Below are 20,798 nucleotides of genomic sequence, written 5' to 3' on the forward strand. Positions count from 1 at the left end.
ATTAATTATTGTAGTTAGTATCAGAAAAATCTGGACATTAACGGTGGTAAGAATACATATGTTACCTGGTGGTGGTTGAAACGACGGAGACCCCAGTGATGGTGAGGGTATAACCAGAGTACTCGTGTTAAAAAACTTATATGTCTCGTACCTAAAATTACACGTAGGTAGAAGACCTCTTCCTCTACTGCTCCCAGTATAGTACTCCCTCGCAAACGTATTGATTGAATTATCCAAGCACGTAGTACACTGCGCTTCTGATAAGTATGGAGTACACTGAACAAGCCCATAAATCGTTGAGAAATCTGGCCCACTCATGTTCCCAGCAGCAAACTTCAGTAACGGACCGCCGGCAGCCGCCTCAGCTGTCAGCCGTTTCAACAATGGCCCCGGAGACCCATTGAACCGGGACTGATCCGTTGCATTTAGTATGTTCCACTCAAATAATGGATTCTTATTTGTTCGAGGGTTTCCCAAAATATACTCATTGGAGTATTGCAACAAACAGAGATCGTAGAATATCACTGCAGCTTTGCTATACCTATACTCTCGGCAGTTTTCTCGCAACTGAACAATAGAGTCATTCAGACAACTCTGGCACAAATCGGACTCGACGTCCCCCCGGCAAAGGGCGATGGAGTAGACCCTGTCGTTTCCTTGGCCGACGGAGAAGTTGAAGAAACCATATCCAGAGTTGGTGTTGAGGAGGCCGGAGAGGGTGTTCTCGACATTTCTTTGGTACGTACTGTTTCTGGTGTCATTAGCTGCGTTTTCACACTGACTGGAAATGAACTTAGCTTCCGCTAGGGTGATGGTATTGTTTAAATACATGAAGATAATTGAGAACCATAAGAGGAGTATTCGGGCGAGCATGAACATGGATTCTTGGGGAGGAGAAAGTGGCGATATGGAATTTGAGAAGTTTATTGAAATGTATGTATTGACTTGCCTATTTATTAGAGAAATGTATGTATTGACTGTTAAAGGTGTAAAAGACGCGATAAATTTCTTTTCCACTCGTTTCCTGTTGGACTTGAAGATTTTTCATTTTCCATATACCATGGTTTCTTAAAGAGTTTCTTTTCTACAAGCATGTTTGTTTGGGTAAAAGTTTGCAAAAATCCAGTTTAAGAAATATGGTAAATTACATAAAAATCGTTATCTTTTTAATTTTTTGTTATTTCTATCATTGTTTTTTTTTTCAACAAAGATATTATTTTTCTAATTTGTTTGAATCTTGATCACTTAACCGATTGATTGTACTCTTTATGACATGATACATCTTCATGATATAGTATAAGAATTCTATACAATCTTGAAATTGCTTTGTGTATCCCTTTGTGATTGAAATATTGTTTGTATACCCCAATGACCAAGATAAATATAATAGAACTATACTAATATTGTATGTCAAAAAGTTGAAAAAGCTAAAATATACGTTTGTCAAATTTGGTTGCATCATTAAAATAATGAAATTATGAATTTGACTTTGAACTTTGCAAAGTTATCCCTTTCATTTTTTTTCTATCTTTCTAGAATCACAATCTTTCATTATCATAGTAGAACTCCTTTACACCTATAGGTTGTGCATTAATATATATATATATAAAGTCGTGGCTATAAAACCTGTTTTTTTTTTTTTTTCATTTGTGGTTTTTGGTATCTAATTGTCAGCTCCGTTTTTGTTGTTTATTGGTACATTGAAGCTGAATAGCTTTAGTGCTCTTCTACGGTTGCAACCTATGTCCATTTTTTGTCCAACTATCTTCGGTCTTCCAATTTGGGGGTTATCACAGCCTGATTCCTTTTTTTTCCTTCTTTGTCTTTCTGATTTCTTAGGTATGTTTTTACCCTTTTCCTTTTGGCAGTTGTTTACCTGTTTTTGTTTATGATTATATTCTGCTATGCGTGTTTTGTATTCTTTTGTTTGTTGTTATTTCCTTAAGTTTGTTTCTTTCTTTCTATCGTCGTTTGTTCTTTCCCTTTTTGTACATAGTGTTGCCTTTTACGTTAATGTCTTCTAAGAAACAGTGAACCTCTGTTGTGTCGACATTAGGTAGCTCAAGGAGGATTTCAAGACCCATGCTATACTTATTGTTGTCGATCGGGTGATGTTCTTTCGTATCATATTACTCTATCGTATGTGTTTTCTCGATGTGTTGAAGACGATAGTTGTATGCGCAATGTCAGAGCATAGATTCCATGTTTTTATATGATGTCTTTTGGTGCAAAGGTAGATGAAGGAATTAATATTGTTGTGCTCCATATGTCTTCAAGGTATCTGGTCAGATTTCCCATTGGATTAGATCTCTTTGTCCTCAGGATGATGGTCCCCCGTGTTTTTTACAATTATATATGTGTGATATTGAGAATAAGGTTGTAAATCGGATTCGTTCTTTTCGTGAAGACAACAAAGTGGTGCAGTTTGCGGATATTGTTGCTCCCCTAAGTGACATGTTAACTGCAAACAATGAATACATGCGTACTTTTAGGAACACAAAAGAAATTACCCAGTCTATGAGTTTGGATTCACACACAGTTCGTCTATTTAACACTGTTCCTGTAGGAGATATGGTCCCTCGGCTGCAGGTAGTTTGGGTTGCATTGTTTTTAGAGATAATGTTGGTGGTATCGTCTATGGTGTTGTCATATACTCAAAGGGAGGATTACCTCAGCGTGTATGTAAATTACATCCAATTTCCAATATTTAAGCAGTTAACAAAGTCACTGCAGGTATTGGCTCTACTCTGTAAGCCGAAAAGGAAGCACTTTCTCGTGTGCATTCTGATCTTCGCGTTGACAATACTGAGCTTAATACTTCTATTCTTACAAAGATTGAGAAGCTTCAGATAGATCTTGTTGCAGAAAATAAAATAATGGATAAATTGGTTGAGAAGACTGAAAAGGCCAAAAAAAATTCCGTGAAGCTCCATTATAGGAACAAGCGTGTGGATGACTTGGAGTCTGAGAAAACAATCCTTAAGAGTTGTGTCTCAGAAATCAATAAGTACATGCACCGTCTTGTGGAGACTCGTGACTCCTTGCTTACCATCTCTGTTTGTCAACACCTCTCAGAGAAACTTCAACCCGTTTTCTCAATGCTTACCAGATTAGAAGGTGTTTCGGAAAGTGATGCTCTTCCGAAACAAGAGGGAGGTAAGAAAGCATAAGAACCCCAACTAAAGCCAAAAATTGAGGAAACGAAGCAATCTGAGCAAAATCCAAAGCCAAATGATCAGAAGGATAATGTAGCTTCTGCATCATCAGAAGTTAATGAAAATATGGTGTTTGAAGAGGAAGAAGAAAAAGAAGAAGAGCTTACTAAAGGCGAAAAGCTCATAAGGAAGAAACATGACAAAGAGCTTGATCATCTTCTGCATCTTCGAAAAGAATTAGAAGCTCAGGAGGCTGAAGCGAAAATTTCTAAAGTCACTCTTGAGACTCAGAAGTTTCTTTTTGCACCATAGTTTATGGATAGAATTTAGAGAGAGGTTGTCGCTGTTCCGAGCATCCATTGGTTGGAGCCTTCGTTATCATTCGATCTGAATAATTCAGCTAATTCGCAGCTTGATTTTCCGATTACTCCAAGGGCTTTTATGTTTTGATGTTTTGAGAAGATTGAGAAAGTACCACTCTCAGACTATGAAGTCAATCATATGCTCTTCTCTTTCTCTCTTAAGTATGGCAAACCTCAATTTCAGATCTAGAGTTTAAAGAATATCGTTGCATTGAAGTTTTATGCAATTATGCTCCTATTCAAACTGAAAGCTTCATAAATATCAAGTTTAAAGGATTCTGAGGTGCGAATCGCATCGAAGGTGAATTTACTCTTGCTGATTGTAACGCCCGTAGATCAGGGCTAGTCAATTTAGAGACGATAGGTGTCAAAAATGAATTTTTGATGAAAGATTATTTAGAATGAATAATCTTAACTAAGTTATAGTATATGTTACAAGGTTTTCGTGCATATAAAGAACGCCGAAATCCGAGTTATAACGAAGAAGTTATGACCTGTCGAAGTTTCGCGACAGAACCGGCACGACACAGCGCGACGTAAAAAGTGAATTTACGTTAGAGCGATATTTAGCCTTAGCAATCTAAATGAAAGTCGTAGAATACGTTAAACCATGAGCGTGCATAAAAAGAACGCCCAAATCTGACTTCGTATGACGAAGTTATGATTTTTCGAAGTTTCGACTTAGCGGTATGCAGCCCGAATACTCGATTTGAGACCGAACGGTTTTTAGCCAAAACAATCTAAATGAGAATTGAAGATCTCATTAATTTTAGTAAAACGATAAAAAGATAGGCGAAAACGGACGTCGGATGAAGAAGTTATGATTTTATAACGGAGTTTTCCTGTCCCGGCCTACTAAAAATAAATAATAAAAATAAATTCAAAATTAGCCGACGGAGTCTAAACGAAAGTTGTAGATCGTAGTCTCACCTACGCGTGGATATAAAGAACGTCAAAAACGGAGTTCGTATGAGGAAGATATGAATTTTTGAAGTTTATTAAATATTTTCGAAATTAAATTTAAATATAAATTTTCGATATTATCCAAGGGGGGAGTCACCGGGCTTATTCAGGTTACGCCCCGCGTAACTTAAGAGTACGCCCCGCGTAAATCGTAGATCCAGACCCTATAAAAGGGAGTCGAGTGCAGCCGATTCAATTGCTCATTTCTCTTCTTTCTCTCGCGTTTTTGCATCCTTTTTCGTGCAAGAATTATCCCGAAGCCCCAGTATCATTCCCGAGCCCCGAAGCAAGTCCCGAGGCCCCGAAGATCCCGAGAAGTGAAATTCCCGAGCCGAAGCTCTGCCCGCGAGAAGTTCGATTTTTGTGGAGATCTTCCAGATCTACCGAAGAATACTACTTCTGCAAGTCGTAGTGCTGTCCGATCATCTTCTGATCAAGTGAGTGTATACTACCTTTCATAAACACGATAATAATACAAGTATGGTTCGAGTGTATTAAGTATATTGTTTTTTATATGTGTGAGTGTGTGGTTACTTTCTTCTAACGCATAATTATGAAGTATTTTATACGAAATATGTGTTATGTGTATAATTTTTGTTGTTATGTGTGTGAATGTATATTCACTTTCTTCTATCTCATAGATCTGATTTATTCTCTATGAAATACGTGTTATGTGAGTGTGCCTCATTTGTTATGTGGAATAGGTATTGAATGAGAATGTTATACAGGTTTTAAACTATGTATCAAAATATATATTTTTATCTACTAATATGTTGGGTGGAACATGGGTAGATAGTTGATGTGTGAGAAACAGATGAGAGGCCCTGATGTTGTTGTTGTTGATCTAGTTATTCAGCGAGTATGAATTAGAACAAGAGATTAATTTTAGATCCGGGAGTATGGATCAGGTAAAGAGATAAAACTTGTTATTAGTCCGGGAGTATGGATTAAGACTAAGTTAATTGTCCCTAATCCGGGAGTATGGATTGGGCACAGTTATTGATCCGGGAGTATGGATCAGATCAGGGTTAGGGTATAGTTAATTGTACTTATTCCGGGAGTATGGATTGGGTACAATTATTGATCCGGGAGTATGGATCAGATCAGGAGGTTAGTTTTAGATCCGTGAGTATGGATCAAGTAGTTTTAGATCCGTGAGTATGGATCGGTGAAGAGGATAGTTTTAGATCCATGAGTAGGGATCAGGTAAAGAGGAAAATTTTAGATACGAGAGTTTAGATCGTGTCATTGTGAGGATCGATAGGGTGGGTTAAGAGTTGCCTTTATATGGTGAAATTGTGCAAGTTTGAATGTTCTATATTTATAAATATATGATATAACATTGTGGGATGAAAACCCTATATGCTCACCAGGCTCCCAAGCCTGACCCACTCAGTTTTCTTTGTATCACAGGTATTAATACGAAGACATATTTCACAGAGAGATTTAAAGGAGATATAAATCAATTGTGTAATTAAATGTAAGTTCTGTTTATGCTTATATGTCTGTATCGGAACATGACATCCCGAGGTTTTATTATTAAATGAAAAATACATTCCCTTTGAGAAATGTTTTGATAAGTTATTATCATGTCTTGTTTTGGGAACAAATTCCGCAACCGTTATCTTTAAAAGATTACTCTGATTTTATAAAACAAAGCATAAACAAAATCGGTCTTTTCTGGCCGTGAAAATGGGGATGTCACAGTTGGTATCAGAGCATTAGTTTAAGCGAACTAGAAATTTGTACGAAATTTCTAGACTTAAAATTAGAATGCTAAGTAATGATTGTGAGGAGTGTGTCTAAAATATGTTAGGTAGTACACCTAAATTGACACAAGCACTAGTTTATTTTAGGAATGATGCCTAAAATGCTTTTATGTGCTAAATGTTTTGTGTGATAGCTATATTGGTGCTATTATTTGTTCAGATCTATGGTCTGTTGCCGACCGGATCTGGAAACCTTATGTGTATAGGATTCTAAGCGTACGTCTACGATATTAGAACTAGCATGTAAACGTTTCGGAGTGACAAAGATGATTTGAATATCTATCGTGAATAAGGATCTAATTTCACCTTATTGGGTGTGTAGATCAAAAATGGTGAGAACAAGAAGTGGGGTTGGAAATGCTGATGAAAACAGGAATCAACCACCTGTGGTTGAGCAAGCACCTGTTGTAGCAGCAGCACCAGAGCCGATGACAATGGCTGGGGTGCAAGCGATGATACAGATGATGTTGGATCGCCAAATGGAGGAGACAAGGCGATTACTCCAACAGAATCGTGAGGAAGTGTCACTTCAAGTGGAAGAGCCTGAAGTGAATGGAGGGCATTCAGTGGGAGGTAACTACAGTGGGACGGTTGGACGAGCAGAACCCCCAGTAGTAGAAAGGAATGACCCAGAGAGGGAAAGAAACAGGGATGGGCGTATGTATAAAAATTTCTTGGGCGCCAAACCGCCAAGTCTTTATGGAAGCCCAAAGCCTGTTGAGATTATGGACTGGATCTCCAAAATGGAGATGGTGTTTGAGAGTTGCGAATGTAGCAACAAATAGAAGACTGTCTTTGCAGTTAGACAACTGAAGACCGGAGTCTTGAGCTGGTGGAAGTTACTGGCAGATATGATGCCTCGAGGGGAAGCCCTGAAGATGTCTTGGGAATCATTCCTGGAGCAATTAAAGATGCAGTACTGCTCAGAGATAGATCTGATTGATCTGAACAATGAATTCCAGAACATGAAGAAAGGTAAATTGAGCATTGATGATTATGCTACTACATTTACCGAAAATATGAAGTTATTTCCATACTTAGTGCCATCTGAACTCTCAAAAATTGAGAGGTTCGCAAATGGACTGCCTGCCGACTTTGGCCCAACGGTCAAGATGGCAACTACTTTGAAGACAGCAGTTCGAGCAGCTAAAAATGTGGAGACCCAGTTAAAGGAAAGGGGTCTGGAGAGAAACGAGGTGGGCGAGAAAAGAAAGATGGAAGGATCTTCAAGATCCGATGAGAAGAGAAAATTTTCGAAGTCTGATTCGAAGAAGCTCGAAGAAGGAGCACAATGGTGTGACAAGTGCAAAAGGAAGCACATTGGGGAGTGCTCTAAATAAATGACCTGCTTTAAATGCGGGAAGACTGGTCATTACGCCAGCAAATGCCCAACCAAAATAGAAGTCTGCTTTAAGTGTGGCAAAGAAGGGCACTTCAAGCAAAACTGCCCAAGAAGAGAAGAGGCTATAAGGCCAAATGCACCACCAAAGCCAAAAGCATTCTACATGATCCTTGATGAAGCAGATGGCAATGCAAGGAATCAGGAATGAGGATTTTATATCCAAAGATCAAGTTATAAAGTAACGATATGAAAAGTAACATGTGGTGTAGCCTACTAGAGGCGTAGTATAGGGTGAACTTGAACCTTTGTGTAATCGTTTCAAGAAATAATATAAACCCTAGTTTTGCTATCTGATGTGTTGAATGATTATGTGATTTTCTTGTATGGTGACTTGGTCGACTGCGGGACAATACTTGGGACGAGTATGAGTAGGTGTGAAAGGTAGTAGATGCATATACTACCGGAAGCACAGGACTCGCACTTAGATCAGGGAAAGTCACAAGGTTACCAAAAAGCTAGTAATTGATTCTGTTTTGTTCAAGTGTGTCATTACCCTTGTTTGGTAGTGACTAGTAAGATGGTTGTTATTCCGACCCTAGTGGTCATATCCAAATTAAGTCCAACTATGAGGAGTTTGTTATGTGGTTCATGGAACCAAGTTAGATGTAACATCTGAATTAAGTCAGAAGGTTGAAGTTAATGCGATTGATAGTGTCATGCTCGTTGTTAAAAGAAGTTTGTAGGTAGAAATGCTACATGCTGAAATGTGATTATATCACATTAGAATATGAAGGAAGGTATATTCCATTCTGGAATTTAACTTTATTAAATACCGAGTCTAAGCGTCGCATCATGCGATGAGAGGTCGATAAAGCACGACCAATCGGTTTGTTACAATAGATAAAGCAAAGTATTTATCCTGAGAAGAAGGAGTCCACAATGAGGACTTATTTGGTAACTCGAGGGTTACGATTGAAAGTACAACATAGAACGATAGGCAGATGCAAGATTTGGCATCTTCTGCGGTCCAGAAAGCCATAGAGTTAAATGCTCTTTCGAGGAAACATAGAAGTTACGGTTATTACCTAGGATAAATAAATAACGTGTGGAATCATTATACAAGTTCTATTTTCGTTGATGATTCCGGGACGTAATCATCCTAAGGGGGAGATAATTGTAACGCCCGTAGATCAGGGCTATTCAATTTAGAGACGATAGGCGTCAAAAATGAATTTTTGATGAAAGATTATTTAGAATGAATAATCTTAACTAAGTTATAGTATATGTTACAAGGTTTTCGTGCATATAAAGAACGCCGAAATCCGAGTTATAACGAAGAAGTTATAACCTGTCGAAGTTTTACAACAGAACCGGCACGACACAGCGCGACGTAAAAAGTGAATTTACGTTAGAGCAATATTTAGCCTTAGCAATCTAAATGAAAGTCGTATAATACGTTAAACCATGAGCGTGCATAAAAAGAACGCCCAAATCTGACTTCGTATGAGGAAGTTATGATTTTTCGAAGTTTCGACTTAGCGGTATGCAGCCCGAATACTCGATTTGAGACCGAGCGGTTTTTAGCCAAAACAATCTAAATGAGAATTGAAGATCTCATTAATTTTAGTAAAACGATAAAAAGATAGGCGAAAACGGACGTCGGATGAAGAAGTTATGATTTTATAACAGAGTTTTCCTGTCCCGGCCTACTAAAAATAAATAATAAAAATAAATTCAAAATTAGCCGACGGAGTCTAAACGAAAGTTGTAGATCGTAGTCTCACCTACGCGTGGATATAAAGAACGTCGAAAACGGAGTTAGTATGAGGAAGATATGAATTTTTGAAGTTTATTAAATATTTTCGAAATTAAATTTAAATATAAATTTTCGATATTATCCAAGGGGGGAGTCACCGGGCTTATCCAGGTTACGCCCCGCGTAACTTAAGAGTACGCCCCGCGTAAATCGCAGATCCAGACCCTATAAAAGGGAGTCGAGTGCAGCCCATTCAATTGCTCATTTCTCTTCTTTCTCTCGCGTTTTTTGCATCGTTTTTCGTGCAAGAATTATCCCGAAGCCCCGGTATCATTCCCGAGCCCCGAAGCAAGTCCCGAGGCCCCGAAGATCCCGAGAAGTGAAATTCCCGAGCCGAAGCTCTGCCCGCGAGAAGTTCGATTTTTGTGGAGATCTTCCAGATCTACCGAAGAATACTACTTCTGCAAGTCGTAGTGCTGTCCGATCATCTTCTGATCAAGTGAGTGTATACTACCTTTCATAAACACGATAATAATACAAGTATGGTTCGAGTGTATTAAGTATATTGTTTTTTATATGTGTGAGTGTGTGGTTACTTTCTTCTAACGCATAATTATGAAGTATTTTATACGAAATACGTGTTTTGTGTATAATTTTTGTTGTTATGTGCGTGAATGTATATTCACTTTCTTCTATCTCATAGATCTGATTTATTCTCTATGAAATACGTGTTATGTGAGTGTGCCTCATTTGTTATGTGGAATAGGTATTGAATGAGAATGTTATACAGGTTTTAAACTATGTATCAAAATATATATTTTTATCTACTAATATGTTGGGTGGAACATGGGTAGATAGTTGATGTGTGAGAAACAGATGAGAGGTCCCGATGTTGTTGTTGTTGATCTAGTTATTCAGCGAGTATGAATTAGAACAAGAGGTTAATTTTAGATCCGGGAGTATGGATCAGGTAAAGAGATAAAACTTGTTATTAGTCCGGGAGTATGGATTAAGACTAAGTTAATTGTCCCTAGTCCGGGAGTATGGATTGGGCACAGTTATTGATCCGGGAGTATGGATCAGATCAGGGTTAGGATATAGTTAATTGTACTTATTCCGGGAGTATGGATTGGGTACAATTATTGATCCGGGAGTATGGATCAGATCAGGAGGTTAGTTTTAGATCCGTGAGTATGGATCAAGTAGTTTTAGATCCGTGAGTATGGATCGGTGAAGAGGATAGTTTTAGATCCATGAGTAGGGATCAGGTAAAGAGGAAAATTTTAGATACGAGAGTTTAGATCGTGTTATTGTGAGGATCGATGGGGTGGGTTAAGAGTTGCCTTTATATGGTGAAATTGTGCAAGTTTGAATGTTCTATATTTATAAATATATGATATAACATTGTGGGATGAAAACCCTATATGCTCACCAGGCTCCCAAGCCTGACCCACTCAGTTTTCTTTGTATCACAGGTATTAATACGAAGACATATTTCACAGAGAGATTTAAAGGAGATATAAATCAATTGTGTAATTAAATGTAAGTTCTGTTTATGCTTATATGTCTGTATCGGAACATGACATCCCGAGGTTTTATTATTAAATGAAAAATACATTCCCTTTGAGAAATGTTTTGATAAGTTATTATCATGTCTTGTTTTGGGAACAAATTCCGCAACCATTATCTTTAAAAGATTACTCTGATTTTATAAAACAAAGCATAAACAAAATCGGTCTTTTCTGGCCGTGAAAATGGGGATGTCATAGTTTTAGATCTGATCCCACATCGGCTGGGAAGGAGAACTAAGCATTCTTTATAAGGGTTGTGGATACCTTCCCTATCACAACGCGTTTTAAAGCCGTGAGGGCAGCAGATCCGATAAGAACTCTGCAGTTAAGCGTGCTCGGGCGGGAGTAGTACCGGATGGGTGACCCCCTGGGAAGTCCTCGTGCCGAGTGGCCCAAAGCGGACAATATTGTGATACGTGCCGGAGGGGGATGTTACCGATCTACTACGCATGAATCCTTTTGACTAGATTTTAGTGTTCTTAATTGTTTCAAAAATGATCAAATGTATGAGCCCATCGTTGCTCACTTGAAGAGAATGTTGATTTGTTACATTCATGAGGTTGCCAAAATGGATGTAGAAATTGCAGCCGGTCTAAAGAAGAAGCCTATGCTGAAACCTGAACCAGAACCGAAGGACCTTCACAAGCTCAAACTGGGAAAAATCCGAAAGGAACATTGGAGTGTGGTATATCAACGAAAGGAGGGTGACAAAGTTTTGAAAACATGTTCTTCTTGCGAAACAAGCATAATTACTCCACTACAGCTCTGAATTTTGAATTGTACAAGGGAAATTCAGTAGCGGATCAGAAATGCTTTTCTGATATGATCAAGTGGTATCCCAAAGCGGTACGCGTCCTGATGCTCATCCATAATCTCCATGATCCTCTCCTTGATCGTACCAAAGATCACAGGAATCTGCTCCAAAATACAATGGGTGATCTCTGAAGAAATCAACTCTTGCATCCGCTCATCCATCGGCTCAGTGCCAACACCTAAACCTGAACCAGATCCTCCTCCTTGAGTGCTCATCACCATTTTGAAAAGAAACCACACAAAAATCAGATCATACCCATGAAATCCCTTATCATATAGGTTCCCTAGAATCTTCATGACCCTCATTGATTCGAGTATGGATCCTATGCTTTTAGTAGTATAGGCCTAATACTACCTTCCACACCTATCCATACTTTCCTCAAGAGTTATATCGAATCCTCTAAGTCACCTTCTCAAACTGATATTCCAAATATCTGCTAAATAGCGCATTCAAGCCCACTACAACACTTCCTAGACTCTCCTAGGTTCCCGAACTGATATTCCAAATACCCTGCCATCAGCTACTGAAGAACTCCCACTAATGTTAGCTACTTACTTCATGAATACAATCACAAGCAACAAAGCTTAGATGATCGTTTGAGTAAAAGACTCAACCCTACAACAGTTAGACTCAAACGAGAACTATGCAATAAAGTCAAATCCATCACTCTGAGATTATTTAACCGTGTTGACACCAGTGTTGGCATCAATCTCCACTACTCGGCCAATGGCTGCTCAACCTTGCTCCGCATTCCGAGCAATTCTACAAACCATGATGGGTAGGACTCGGTCAGCCGAGCCACCCTCGCTTATGTTTTAGAAACTTCTGTCCCCGTTATAGGGTAAGGGTTGACCTTGCTCGTCGCTCCAGTGATTCCAGTTTGTTGCCTACAAGGGTGTGGGACCCTGAAACGTTGGTCGGGGGTTGTTAATTGGGGCTTGACCTACTTGGGGTAGGTTGTTGACTTCTGGCTCAGAGTCAGATCCATACGAGAAGCCTTCTACGTGATGATCATCCAACGGGATTTGATGCTCATCATCGGACTCTGCTTCAAGCCATCCAGCATTGTCGTGGGGTGGAAAGTACGGGTCACCATGATGATGGAATCCAGCCATGATATCTACGCGAGAAAATGGGTATAAGAATCTTATATAAATAGACGTACTACCTAAGATAATTATAAGATGATCTTTATTAGTTATGTCAATACTTGTGTAGTGTATACCAGGTATATGAAATTGAAGTAGGATAGACATTCGAATAAGTGGTCCTAACTCCAAATTCATAACCAAACAAGGATAGGAAGTAAAGCAAAGATCACAGATTCTGAGTCTATAACACCTAAATTTCATATAACCTTAGTGTATGCACTCAACGACTATTGACCTACTTGATAGAGACCTGTTTAGTTCTCAGATATGTAATTATAGTAACATAAAATACTCCTATAGTATTTAGAATTATGTTCTGTTCTAGTGCTTTCATTGTAGTAGTGTTGGTAAGTTTTTAGACTTGTTGCAACACCCCAACCATTCTTAGGCACATGCTAGTCACTCCTCGGAAAAATATAGTTGATCAGGCTATATCCTCCCAGATTTGACTATATGTCTCTAAGCCTAATTGTGTTATTCAATGATCGTAACACTTTTGTTTTGTCCTAGTGACACTGATTTTAGTATGAATGCAGACATGTATACTCAGTTAAATATTTTATTATTTAAAAGTATAAAATCTTGGTCAGAGTATTTTAATCCCATTGTGTTTATAGTTAGTAAATCTTTTATGGGTTGATATACTAGATTCACTATAAACGATGCTCTGATACCAATCTGTTACACCCCAAAACCGAGAACGGTGGAAACGTTCTGGGGCGGAGGATGTCATGTAAAGTATCACAACACAGTATAATAGTAAACAAGTAAACAACGTCATCCATTGCATTAAATATATAATTTTAATACAAGTGTGTTCTATAGTATATAAGACACCAAAACATGAATCAAAATATAAGATGAGTCTTGTATGCGCTCCATCTTCTCAAAAGTTGGCATCGGTACCTGTCTAATGATGACCTGAGAATACAAGTTATTTTGAAAGAGTTTATCAGCATTAAATTTGGTGAGTTCATAAGTATTTAGTGTCTATGTTTGTATCAAAATGTTTGAAACAGTGTTTGAAGTACGAGTTTGTAAATGTTTGTAGTAATAGTATGTGAATGTTTGTAAGTATTTGTAAAAGTTTGTAACTCCTCGAAAATCCTATATTTTCTACTAAAAGTAGCCTTCTACCAAGGCATAACTGTTTTGTATGTTTGTTTCTTGTAAAAGTGTGTAATTTTACCAAGTGTAACTATCATTATCAAAATATAGTTTGTACATTAATGTTTAAGTGAAATGATTACCAAATAAATGTAAAGGGTAAATTAATGTAGTACTGTAGTGTTGTATTATACGAACTACTGTTGTACTAACTACCTTAAACCGGATTTATATCAAGGTATTATGTGATTAATTGTACCATACTATCGACAGGAAAACATGACAATGTAAGTCGTCAAAAGGTATGACATTTGGCACCCGAAGACCTGCAGGTCCCGCTATAGCTAGCAGCAAGGTGTAGGATAGTCAATCCAGTATAGATCTATACGCAAACTCACGCTCTCCCTCCAGGAGATTCTGGTTACAACTCAGGCCATGACAATGAAGGCATGCTCCGATACAGTGGATCACATTTATGTTAAAGTATACTTATATATGTAATGTATCGTTTCTCATCATAGTATCGTTGTATATGTTCTCATTAGTATCGTTGTATATGTTCTCATTAGTATCATTGTATATGTTCTCATCAGAGTATAGTTGTATATGTTCTCATAGTAATAAGTAATGACTCATGAATGAACTAATTCTTATATGCTTCATTGGACTAGAAGTAGTAAGTAGTATAACCCTAAACTATACCTATTATAGTTTATTAGTAGACTTGTTTGTATGACTGAATGTACTGAACTGAGATAAAAGTCTTTATATCTATACATATATACATAAAATATAACTAAGGATTCAATGACACTCGAACAAACAACCGGATACTTTAAGAGCACAACCAAACAAGGACAGGAAGTAAAGTGGGTTATCTCTCCTAAGTCCTTCAAACCTTATTTATATAACTATATATGTAGTAGACATGGTTTTAACAATATATAAGTTTGAAAAATGTAAAAGAAAGGTTCAGTATACAAAAGTGAATTTGATAAAGAGTTTGACATGTAAAATAGTTTGATAAACGGTTTGAAGTCATTTGTTTGGTAAAACAGTTTAAAGTATGATAATTCCATTTGTATGCTAGTTATTAATCACATGTGATTGATCTAATAACTAACATGATTCAACTTGTATCCCCCCATAAAGCATTTTTAAAAACATTTCAAAGCATTTCAAAGGTTAATTAAGGGGTATGAACTCACCTGTAGTGAGTGATGCAACAGTAGGATTGGTTTAGGAGGTTGAGTGTCAATTGCAGACTTGAGCACAAACAGATTCTATTAACCATATAATGACATATATATATGTGTACAATTAGTGTTTGAAACAACTAATTATTGAATTGGGACAACCTTAGGGACTAGTAAACACTTATTATGAGGTGTTACAACCATATAAGATTGTATATGAGTGGTGTATGACTATACAAGGGAGTGTATGGTCAAAATGCACAACAAATGTGTGTGTGCGGCCAGGGTGTGCAGCCAGGAGGTGTGTGCGGCCGCACACTCCTTATGGAATGTATCAAACGTGATTTTAATCTATAAGGGACATCTAGGAAGGTTTCATTCTTCATGCCTTAGCTTTAAATGAAGTTTGTTGCCATTTTGGGACCTAAAAAGGGTGTGTGCGGCCACCATGGAGGTGTGTGCGGCCACACACACTTGAAGATCATACGACATGATGTTTTTCACGTCTAAATTCAAGTGTTCTTAGCATATAACTAGTTGTGATAAGTGTGTACACGTTATAGAGGCCTGAAAGGGGTGATTATGGTACAAAACTTAGTGTGTGTTCTTGGTGTTCTTGAAGATCTAACACCAAAAATGTGTTTTTCATGGATCATAGAAGGGAATAAGGCTAGATAATTTCAAGTATCAACTATTAAAAGGAGGAATTACTTACTTTTATGAAGATTAAGACGAAAATGTGGATGGTACTTGAGAGAATCTCGAGTTCTAGTCTTGAAGGAGTGGAAAAGTGATAAAGATTGGCTAAGTGTTCTATTTATATGAAGGAGTGTGGCTGAACTGGGTGTGTGGCCGCACACTCCATATGTTGGAGTGTTTGGCCCGGTTTTGATTGATATGTATCGAGTTAACCCATTTCTAAGCTCCTACCTTGATTGTATTACGTTTAGAACACTCTAATAGACCCTAAACAGTGCTACAAGATAGAAAAATGAGTCTAACTTTGATAGAATTGATATATATTGAACATGGAAATTTTGGGTTGTCGCAGTTGCCTTATACATGCAAATTATACACAATACAAGTCAAATAGACTATCGAATAAAAGACTATACCTAGGACCATAACCAGATGAGGAATAGGAAATAAGGCCAAGTTAGTCATTCTAGGGCTATATGATCCTAAGCGTATACAATTTTTAAAGCATACACTTAGCAATAACTTCTACCAATACATATTCTAAATCTAGCATAGCATCCAATTCCTCCTAGGCTATGAGGCATCACATATGAGACAAATCTATCATGCAATTGATGAAAGTATCCTTAGCCTTATCCTAGCATGCAAGCGTTCATATCATATAACATATCAACATGTATGCGTATTCTTGGAATCACTTGCTCAAGCTTGATTGATTGCACTCATCACACCCCCTTTCTTTCTATAAAAATCTTTTTAGAAATTGTTTTCTTTCAAAATATTACAAATTCCTTAGTTTGCATTCAGTCACACCCGAGAATGTGTCTGAATTCCTCAAACCAAGGCTCGAATACCAACTTGTAACATCCTAAAATCCATGGAAAAATTTTCATTTTTAAAACATTAATTCATATAACATTCTATTCGATGGGAATCACGTCGAGCCCTTCCCCTTCGAACCGGAAGTACCTAATGTTGGGCTTTGGTATACTACAACATCCTATGGTGCACATACAACCCTAAAAGCTTTGGATCTATGTTTTCTCTAATTATACATTCAATATTGTTTCCAAAACTTTAAGCCTACAACTAACATACAATTGATATAAACAACATAGAATCGACTAGCCTTTTAGTGTTGAACCTTAAATGGAATCACACAACACCACCAATAATGGAGGACTTGAGAGAAGATTGTCTTGCACACCCAAAAATCGACTAGCCTTTTAGGGTCTCACTTAAGTGCTGATTTTGGTTTCCATGAGGTTTCTTATATAGTGTGACACAACTAGGGTTACATTATCCATGGGTTATAACATTGGTTTAGCCCAACTTGCAGAACTATGGATCATTGACCCCCTTTATAAGAATCAATGATTTACTAAATCAATCCCCATATATTTAATTAGTCTCTTATGATCACATAATTAATTCCAAAATAATTCTTGATCAATACTAATTACTGTTGGATAAGGTGTCTAAGTCCATAACTTATTTGGTACATACTTGACCCGACCCAGCATGGTCCATTTGGGTTGCACTTCACCCAAACTATTTATGGATAATTTTATGAGAGTTATACACATATGTTTATTAATATATTATAAGTTATAATATATTAATATGAAGTCATGTTATTTGTTGGGATTAAAACCCTAATTGTGATTTGATGAACAACATGCGGAAAATAAGAACAAACACAAATAATGAAGATTATGTCGAATGATCACTCGATTTATTCAATATGAGGAATAAATTACACTTTCAGCATAGACTAAAGAATCTAACACTACATAAGAAACCTCACGTGGCGGCTACATTTTGCCTCACTCTTTTAACCCTAATTGTGAATAATACATGACTATTTATAAGGAAAAGACAAGTCTTGGGCTTTTAACCTAGAAATCATCAAAGGGGCCTATTGCCATCATCCATGGAGTGCTTTGAAACCCTACAATCTCCCCCTCAAAGTATGGAATGGATGACAATGTTTTAACTTCCAAAATAAGCATCTAGCAAATAAAAAGATCTGCAACGAGGAATATATGAAGCAATCCACGAATCTTGATTCTTCAATAGTCTTCAAACATGGGCTCTAGGATATCTAAATCAAGCACTGAAGTAATGTCTTTAAACTTCATTTTCGAATGTAATCCCAAAGAATCTTCATGAAAACCAAACCCGCCATAAAAACTCATTTCAAAACAAAGAAACTGAATCACTTCTTGTCTTTGAAGAGCTCCCCCTCCAAGTCACAATGATCTTCAAATAAGCTAATGATATAAGCCATCAAAAAATATCATGTAACAACCCAAACTTTAAGATTCGTAACGCCACTTGTTCGAGAAAATACAAGAAGTCAGAGATATAACAAGTCCTTAGCAGATCTCGATAAAGAACTTCCGCTGTAAAGAATACTTCTCTGTAAAAGCTTTAGCAGAGCTCGATGAAGAACTTCCGCTATAAAAGCTACCTTCATAATTCTACCACAAGCTTTATAAAAAATCTTCAAATTTGAAAAGTTACAAATCCAATTTCGAATGACCATACCAAATTCTCCCCCGGTTTATAATCAAAAACATGATTATAAAGCTTTCAAATGGTCATGAGAATGATCTTGAATGGATAAAAATTATTGTGCTCCCCCGCGACAAAATGATATATACAATGAATTATAAAATCCGAAAAAGTCGTGAAAATTTGTCGTTATCACGAAAAACGACTTTCCGAACCGCCAAGACTTGATGGAATCCATAATTTTCTGTTCACAAAAAAATATATGCATTAAAGAATTCAAAACTGTTCACCGGCTTACAAAGTTATAAACTTTTCTGAATATTGGGTCGAAATTGTCACTTGCTAAAAGATAGGGGTTGGAATGGTAATTCAACATCAACATACCCCTTTATATATGTAACAAAATCTGGAAATGGTCCAAAACTGCCAAGGCACGAAAAGTATAGGGACCAGATCGTCAAATTCTTGAAGTGGCAGGGACCAAGTATGAAACATTAAGTCATCTTCCCCATTTATATTTAAATGAATGAACACAGCGACTGGAACATGATTTCAAGCGAAACCACAAATATGCTTCCATTCAATTCCATCATTTCCAAGCATAAAGATGCGAATCTGAGTGACTTTTGTTTCAAGCACAAGCCACCGAACCTAGGTTCGGTCCAGGTTCATTGAACCGAAACCATGTTCAGTCGGAGCACAGGTTCGCTTTCGGTTCATCCTCCGTTCGCTCCAACCATTAACAAGAGAACCCATGTTCGTTGTTCCAGGTTCGGTCCTAATTCATCATCATTACCCTAAGGAAAATCTCCATTCTTTCATTCCAAGTGTTAACAAACGAACCCAAGACTTTGAGCTTTCGTGGAAACAAAATTATGAGACCGGAACAAACAATCTTTGATCGTTCGCTGGTTAGGTGTTCACAGTGCATCAGTTTTGTCTTTTTAGTTTGACTCATAGGAACATTTGTTCATATCATCCCGATTTCATGCGTTCGCTCCGAATCAATTCCAAACTCCGAACAACCCAACAGCGAACACTAGGTCCCGAACACAGGTTCGTTTCTGATGTAGATGTGAGTGACGAATACATGCCAAGTCACAATTCCAAATCCGAATCAATCGATCCAACATCACACTACCAATTCCGATTCCGAGACCTGCACTTCAATTCCCAAAATCAATCATCAAATGCGAATAAGGTTTCTGTTCCGAACTTCACAGTCATTCCCATACAGCCTTCGTATCCGATTGTATTTGCAGGTGAGACCATTTGTTCCAATTTTGACTTTTATCATTGACCACCAAAAACATCTTCTTCCAATCGCTTCTATTCCCGAACACCCCGATTCTTTCATTCTGAGCAACACGATTTAGATTGATTTTGCGATTTCAGTTTAGATTTAAGTTCCAGTCGAGTGACATCATTTTGACTACCAAATTGTTCATTACCCCATTGTTCCAAAACATCCACTTATCGATTTGTCTTCAGTTGTTCATCATTAGGTCTCAAAATAATAATCCCTAATCAACATCGAATGGCAAATCTAGACCTAGTGTCACAATCGATCATACAAAAACCAACAGATGATTCCAAGAACATTTTATCTAATTGATTTGAAGACCAAAACAAAACTCGAGAGCAAAGTCGATTAAGACAAACAGAATCGATTTGAAGACCAAAACGCAAATAGAAATCGAGAACAGCAGAACTAAAGAGTATTCAATTGCCATAAAATTAAACCCAAAAAAAAAAAACTTTTGATCTGTGAGATTTTGAGATTTCAATCGGCAATAAAGGAACAATGAACGATATTTGTGGGTTCAAGAGTGAACAGTGAACGAAACATGTTGGGCTCCAGAACAATATGAATAGTATGGGATCAATTATTTGGGCCAGACTAAAACAATATAGCAATTGTTGATTTTACACGGAATTAAGAAACGTATCCATTCATGAATACGAACAGAAACACAGATTGGATCAAGGAAAATACCAGATGAACAGTAACAGAACACATAATTTTTCATGAACAGTTGCTTGAACAGAAAGCTTGATTCCAAGTCGCCAAAACATCAAAAATCTTCAAAATCTTGTGCAGATAATCATCAAATCAAGAACCGATACTTTAAAAATCAATAGATTTTCAAAGACCCGCTCTGATACCACTTGTTGGGATTAAAACCCTAATTGTGATTTGATGAACAACATGCGGAAAATAAGAACAAACACAAATAATGAAGATTATGTCGAATGATCACTCGATTTATTCAATATGAGGAATAAATTACACTTTCATCATAGACTAAAGAATCTAACACTACATAAGAAACCTCACGTGGCGGCTACATTTTGCCTCACTCTTTTAACCCTAATTGTGAATAATACATGACTAT

The 20,798-nt window shown here is 37.3% G+C and overlaps 1 protein-coding gene across 1 annotated transcript in view; it reads right to left on the reverse strand.

Annotated features, from left to right (window-relative positions):
- LOC111886339 (cysteine-rich receptor-like protein kinase 44) overlaps nt 1–1,004 on the reverse strand; it is a 31,091-nt gene extending 30,087 nt beyond the window's left edge. Inside the window, exon 1 of the mRNA XM_023882572.2 lies at nt 66–1,004. Within this exon, the coding sequence (XP_023738340.1) occupies nt 66–879 (814 nt within the window). The 5' untranslated portion in view covers nt 880–1,004. The remainder of the gene's footprint in view (nt 1–65) is intronic.
- Nucleotides 1,005–20,798: the final 19,794 nt, after the last annotated feature.

Source organism: Lactuca sativa, chromosome 4, assembly GCF_002870075.4.
Source record: "Lactuca sativa cultivar Salinas chromosome 4, Lsat_Salinas_v11, whole genome shotgun sequence".
NCBI classification, from domain to species: domain Eukaryota; kingdom Viridiplantae; phylum Streptophyta; class Magnoliopsida; order Asterales; family Asteraceae; genus Lactuca; species Lactuca sativa.